The 7,682-nt window shown below is 35.2% G+C and overlaps 1 protein-coding gene across 1 annotated transcript in view; it reads right to left on the bottom strand.

Annotated features, from left to right (window-relative positions):
* The window catches only part of DSCAM (DS cell adhesion molecule), a 758,565-nt gene extending 751,170 nt beyond the window's left edge, over positions 1-7,395 (bottom strand). Inside the window, 1 exon segment of the mRNA XM_006024681.1 lies at positions 7,353-7,395. Within this exon segment, the coding sequence (XP_006024743.1) occupies positions 7,353-7,395 (43 nt within the window).
* Between the last annotated feature and the right edge of the window lie 287 nt (positions 7,396-7,682).

The following is a 7,682-nucleotide window of genomic DNA, read 5'->3' as shown; positions in this document are numbered from 1 at the left end:
TGATAATATAGATGTTAGAGTGACAATAGTGTGGTTGGTCTTATTTTAGGTGCCACAGTGCACGTTCAGATGCCTTGAATCATATCTCATTAACATAGACACTCAGCAGCTGCCCTCCCATTTCTTTGCATCTGACTTTGTATCCATCACTAACACATATACGAGTCCAGCTGTAGTCCCATACTCTACAGTGCTCTAGGGTTGCTGAGATCATGTGTGATCTGCCCTTCTCGAACATTCAGCAGATAGCCTAATCAGTAATTCAGTGCCGTTTGCTGTGCTGCTCTCTCTCCCTGAATTACTAGGAAGCTCCAGGGAGGCTGGTGTTTAGTATGGAGGTGACTCTTTCTCAAAGCCTCTGCATTTAAAAATGGCTTTCTATAAATAGGACTGCTGGCTCACTCTTAAATCTTACTCCCTGCCTTCTGAGTAAAAATAACTTAAATAGGGATGCTGGCAAGACTCGTTAATCTCTGTCATTCTGTCTATCCATTCACTGTCTATCCATTCACTGACTCAATGTCTGTCTCCTTAATATCTGTTCTCCCACATCACTATGATATTTATACAGCCAGGTTTTGTTTCTGATTATGATTAATCCAAGGCCTTAAAAAGAGGAAAATATTTATTGAGTAATGAAAAATGAATTGAATGGAACTGCTGAAGGTCAGAGTGAAAAAAAAATCAATGGTAAAAACCACAAGGTAACAAGTACCTGTGGAATATGTGGTTTGCTCTTAAAGAGAATTCTCTTCACTACTGTGGAATATCATGCTGTGAAAGCCTTTTATAAAGTAGCTTACATTTCATTTGTTGAAAATAGCAAGTTTTAAATGTGGTTCACAGAACTGACTTTATGGGTTCAAAGATTAATGAAATGATATGGTTCTGTAAACAAAGTTAAAAAGAGGGGATTTCTTTTGGGGGATAAAAAGAATGGTAATGTAATCAAGGAAATTGTGTTTTCAACAGGTCAGAGGAAAAATATAGCACCAATTTTTAAAAGATTTTATCACATCTTGAAATATCCCAAACTAAACTACATTATGAAACAAGTAGTTTAATTGCCCTAACTCACTTATTCACCTTGCTTATGGCAAATAATCAGGATCTTGTAGCCTACAGTTAACTGCCAAACTTGTATTGCTTAAAAGGGTCTCACTGCTTTAAAAAATGAACAACAAAATTATGATGATGGCAGTGGCAGTGTCTACACAAGACACTGCACAGTAGCTCATTACTGCTGCACAGTAATATTGCATGGCACAAAGCATGATGCAACGCTACTGCGCAGTAGTGACAAGCTACTGCGCAGTCAGCATCACCTAAAATCCATTTGGTAATGCTACTGAGCAATAACTCCAGTTACTGTGCAGTCATTCAGTACTTATTTATACAGTACTAAATGGCTGCACAATACAGACTGTGTAGTTACCTTCTCATGAAGACATGGGCAGTGACTGTTTAAGGAATAAAATTAATATTCTGCAACTTGAAGAGAGAAAATAAGTTATTATATCTTTTTTCATACAGAAGAAAAAGCAATTTAAGGATTTTTCATTTAATTATACCATAGAAAATACTATATAAAATCAGAACTATTTTTTTCCTCTTAGACATGTATTTTATCTTTAAGAATAGTCAGATCCTGAAGCTTCAGAGGAAAATATAAGATCCCCAATAACAGGCTCAACAACCTGTCTTTAGGAAAAGTTCTTTTGTAACCCATGGTAAATAGTTTCTGGCTAATAAAGTGGATTTATATATAAATAAAGTTCATCTTAGCTAGTGCTATTGTGAAGGGTGCATACTATTTTCTAAAATAGAATATGTATATCTCCATCATTGTAGGTTTTGACCATTTATAATATTTAGGCATACATTTCTGATGATCAAGTTCTGTACTCCTGGCCCTGCTATAGACTCATCCTGAACAAAACCAAGGAAAACAAATCAGGTCAATTCCCTTTTTTCCTTCTCTAGCTTTAAAATAAAGCTCCTATTAGTACCGTATCATAGTATGGTACTCAGAGAACCTTAGATAAAGATTTTAATAAATAAGCCCTAAAGTTAGGTACCCAGTTAAAATAAAAAACTACATTTTTTATAGTTTGAGAAGTTGGCCAGTACTTTCAGAAAGGACATCGTTCAGTACTGTGTTCAATTGAAGCACATACAGTTTTTTTTTAAATCACAATCTACACATTAGCTTCCCATCTCACCAGTTCCTACAAATCCTGAGATTTTAAAATTCCCTTTCATACTGATGTAGAACAACAAGACCTTTCAACATTTTTCACAAATAAGAAAGAGAGCTCTTCCCACCTCCGCAAAATAGGGTTGTGGTTAGGGCATTGAATGTCAATTTGGAGACCAAAGTTCAAGTTCAAACCAGGCGGATTAGGAACTTGAAACATGGAAGACTCAGATTTAACTGCCTCAGAAAACTTCAAAAATAAAATTTGCCAAGAAAACCCACTTTTCTTGAAAATATTGAAATTTTGATGAGGAAAAAAATTACTGAAAAAAATATGACCCACCTAGTTCTTTTAGACCAAAAAGACCTAATACTGTACCCCCTGAAATAGCTGGATTCTTACCACTTACGTCAATGAACATAACATTAGAACTCAGGTTCTGCTAACAGTTTACTGTTCTTTGTGGAAACCAAGCTCAGTTCAAACTTGTATACAAATAAACCCTATTGACTTCTTGACATAAATCAGTCTTACTCAGTGGTTAGGGGCAGAAATAAAACTGAATAGTGAGTTCTGCAGATTAAAAGCTCAGTGACCAGACACCAAAGGCACAAGGCAATCTGCATACATAAATCCTTCCTTCAGTCACTATCTATTCCCACTACTCTTCTGAAATGTTGCCAGATTTGTGTGGTTTGCTGCCCACTAGTGTTCTGTGACTCTGACTCACATGCAAGCAGAATGTTAGACTATATCAATTCGTATTTGGTGAAGCCAGTCACAAATTTCCAACATGTAGTAATTGGTATATTCTGTAATTATATTGAAAGTATAAAAGAAAGGGGGGTTATTTTAAAATGGAAACATAGGTGGTCAGCATACCAGGTTACAATTAACTAGGAAGCACTTTGTCTGGCTTTCTAGTTAATGCAAATTTCCTCCTGTTCATTCATCGATCAACTCATCATTAATTACTGCAAAGAAGAAATTATCAACATTGATAGTAACAGGTCAAAATGGACCATCAAAATTGACCTCTTCACAAGTATGTTCAGTAAGCACATATCAGCACTTACAGTCACTTAATGTCCTAAAGCAAAGATTTTGTTGCTCAAATCCTATCTTAATAACATACAGTATGTATCCAAAACCCTTTGGGAGGGGATGGGTTGACGGTCCAATTTATTTTAGCGAAGGTATGAGAAAAAATCTTGGGTTTTTTACAAAATAGACTTTCCACTGCTCTGTAGTAATGCTGGCCACTTATTCTTGTGAAAATTATCTCTACCTTCGTTCTTCTTGCTACAGTTCAGCTACTTTCTCTGCTTCCTCCCCATCCCTTCCCAAATGTATGGTCTGGCTCGTCTTCTATTTACAGTCTTCTGATATACAAGTAAAAACTACACTAATCTATAAAAGGTGGCATATACACCCTAGGTATGAATGCAAAATTAAAATAATTTTAACAGGAATTTATTTTGAGTGTCAGATGAACTGTAGTGGGTACATCCTGGTGTTCCACTGTTGATCTGCTCAAGTCAATGGACCACAAGCACATAAGAGATGTATTGGAAGAGAAGTCTGTAAATGGGTTCAGCCTATCTATGTTACATATTAGACATATTCTAGTATGTAATACATAGATATGCAGACTACCAGATTCTATTAAATATTGTAACAATACCAATATTCAAATGCACAGAGAAGCAGTATTTCTAGTAATTCATGTCAAATAAGCTAATATATAACAACAAAAATGCAGGAATTCTGAAACGGCTATTCTTCTCTTTTTCTTTTCTTTTTCCATGTAGTAATCAATAGTAATATGTCTATACACTTTCTGACATACCTGAAATAGATTTTCTTCATTCACATGATTCCTTTTACTATTTCTTGCTTCTAAAGCAGTTACCCAAAAGAAAAATCCCCAAAGTGTGTTGCTCAGAGGTGTAACTACAGGACTTGCAGTAACAACACTGGGAGTCACACAAGCAAATTCACTTCTTTAAAAGCGTACCCCTATCCTCATACCATGTACTTTGCTTCTGGTTAACATTCTTATCTATATTTAAAGAATTCAATACTTTAAGAATTGAAAGCCTTTTTAAAAAAAGGGGGTTTGAGGGAGGGAATAACGAGGCAGGAACAAACCATTTGTCTCAGGAGTCCTCTTATTGAAGCATGGCAATATTTTATTTAATCAAAAAGTTATTTATTTTACAGGTATTAAGCCTATACAACAACATGGCCATTTATTGTGATGAGACAGATTTGTGTTGAGAGATTGCAGAGAGAGGTGAGGCCCAATCCTGCAGTCTTTATTCAAGTGGCTTCCACTGTCTCCAATAGTTTTGACTGATAGGAAGACTGCAGGATTGACTCCCATGGGATGTGTGCGCGCGTGTGTGTGGATTGACTTCCATGGGAATAGGAATGGGGTGGGGGGAGAGGAGTGTGTGTGCGCGCGCATGATTTTAAGTAGAAAGAAAAGGAAAACCATGAACAATTTAATATGCCAGACAAGACGTGTTTAATTTTAACTTTTTAATATATCTAAACATAATTAGGTACTCCTCTAGCCCCATCACATGTGTATGATTTAAATAGACACAGTCTAGTTCCCAAGGGAGTTCTGAAAGGCAGAAGGTAACAGCAATGACAGAAGTCAAGCTTCAATGGCTATTCTTTATATACACACAGTCATAATGGAGTGCTACATATTGCACAAGAAAACACATTTGGGGGCAAATAAATATTTGGGAAATATTTGTTTATATACACTGTATTTCAAAAATAAATGTATCTGATTCCATTAAAGTTTTAATATTTTCATGTTATCATCAATATCTCACCAAAATCATATAGCAGTATCATATACCATGAGAATAATGTATACTAAAGCAATATATCTAGAAGCACTAAACAATAGCTATTGGAATTTGTGTGTTGTTTTGTTTTATACACAACAAGATACCATCATCAGGGAATAATATATATGTTTTTAAAAATACATTCTTTACTATCTTTTATTTAATGCGGTCATCAAAATATCCAGTTTTTAAGTTTTATGAAGATTCACTGAGGAATCCTTAGAGATTTCTAATATTACAGGCTGAAAAAACTGTGGTTTATATATAAACACTATGTATATTTTAGTTATTTAGATTTGGGTATGTACACACACAATGTATGTATGAAGGTAAAATCTGAAAAGGTGCAAGTATTTCTAGATTTTATAGTGTTAAACTGGAAAGATTCTCAGAATACATATTTATATTTGATTTTTTCCAAATGTATTGCTATTGAAACTGTGAAATTGCTCCTGACTACATAGTTACCAAGAATAAATAAAAGAAACTGGTTTCCAACCTCATAATTTCAATCTCATAAGGAAAACAAGGTGCTACTATTTTTCTTTAGAATCACAGATTTCCCCCTCCCTGCCCCCCCCCCCACCTGCCCTTCAGAAGTCTGTCTTAAAGATACACAGTCTACATTGTCAGTATAGCAGAGGTAAAATGTATGCACCTCTTCTTTTGAAGGCATACAGTTTCTGGACAAAATCTTATTCGTATTTTCTGTGCAAATCCACATTTAAATGAATAGTGCTGATAAAAGAATATACTTTCACAGAGAATCCTCCTATGTAATTAAAAGCAAATCTCTCCCCCAAGGTATCTACCTACAGAGGATACAGAAAAGGTAGAGATGTCTCCAAAATAAATAAATAAATAATTCCTTAATGCCAGAACTTGTTGCAAATGTCTTCATGCTGAGAGGATTTCTAAATTAAGAAAAAAAAGTTTGGATTTTCTTTGTCTTTTTGCATTATGCAGTATATCATACACCGAAACATTTAAGATCACCTTAGATATAGCTTTGTTACTCCTTTTAGGGTTCTTTCCTGAGTACATTAATTCTATGATATACTTTTCTATTCATATTTGACTTACATATTTGACTTCATATTGACAGACATATTTGTCTGTCCATGTATTTTCCTATCCTGCATAAATCTAAGCAGACGTGAAGGTACCATCATCCAGTATTCATTCCTTACCCTCAGCATAGAGCTTCAATTATTTGTATCTTCCAGGAAAATCTCACACTTTTGCCTGTGCTTTTCTCTCATTCTTCCCCAATAGCAACATTTTTCTATTCTGTCTGCTTTGCCTATTTTGAAAATTGTGTTCTTAAATCTTTCCATTTTAACTGTAAGCGTATAATGCATTTAAGGCAGAACTATGTTCTCAATTGAAAATAGGATGGCAATATAATAGAAATAACTGGATTCATGGTACACAGATGAAAAGCAAAAAACAAATTCAGACTCCTATATTTATGTGCATGTTACATAAATGCGTAATTCAGCACACACCTTAACACACAATACATGGTTATTAACTATATATAAGCCCAAATGTTCAAAATATAAAACGTTATCCTCTGTTTAGGAAAACTATCCAAAAACCAATGCAAATGCCTATCTGTTGCAGAACATTTAATATTAAAAGGGAAAAAAAGGATTATCTTTGCTTATTTAGCCCATTCTTATTTCCCCTACGTAACTTTAAAAATTGACTGAGTCTTGAACCTTTTTCAGATGATGTAATGCTTATCAGTGCATATTTTTACATAAATGAGTGTGATGAACACATAGCAGGTAACCTTTCAAGGAAATGATGAAGGAAATAATTATTTGTTTTTCCAACAGTAAGTAAAAATTTCATTATTCTGGTTAAATCAAGTCACAATTTAAGCTGAAAAATAGAAAAAGCAAGAAACAGAATCCAAAAGCTTAAAATACAAGCCCTTTGAATTCACTCAATAGCCTCAAAAAGATTTATGCAGGTTGACAAAACTGTGTACTTTTCTCAGCTATGAGAGAGAAATCAACTCCCTCCCTATTTCATGAAGCACAATTTTATACTGAATGAGGCAGATATATACTAACGTAGTTAGGTTATGGGCTGTCACTTTGCTAGGTAAGCTAGTTTAAATGATTACAGAGCAATTCTTCCTTCTCCCCACAGCTGCTAACAACCAGCGCGATGCTTTAAACACAAAAGATAAAAATTCAGGCAATTCCCCACAACACCCTTCCCAATTAGCAGAAATTAAATGAATCACAAACTACATGATTATATTGCTCACCATTCAAGATGCTCTGGAACAAGATGATAGCCAATATCCACATGCCCCTGCTCCTTTCTATCCTCCTAGCTCTGTGCTTGGCTTTTCCACTCTTTCCCTTGCTTTCTGTTTCCCTATTTGTCAACGGCAAGCTAAGAGAGGAGATCAGTCCAGCTTATTTTGCTGGTAGCTGTGTGGCTGCTTGGAGAATGCGTGCGTGTGTGCGTGTGTGTGTGTCTGATTGTCTTTAAAGCAAGTGATCAGTCTCCCCTTTTGCTTCTGTTCTCCACTGACACTTGCTTACTGGCTTTCTGTTTCAGAAAGATGCAGCTAGAGGAAAAAAGGGAGGCG

The sequence above is a fragment of the Alligator sinensis genome, unplaced genomic scaffold (assembly GCF_000455745.1).
Source record: "Alligator sinensis unplaced genomic scaffold, ASM45574v1 scaffold424_1, whole genome shotgun sequence".
In the NCBI taxonomy this organism is placed as follows: Eukaryota; Metazoa; Chordata; order Crocodylia; family Alligatoridae; genus Alligator; species Alligator sinensis.
Note: the sequence above shows the minus strand (reverse complement) of the source record. Positions and strands in the feature narration are given on the sequence as shown.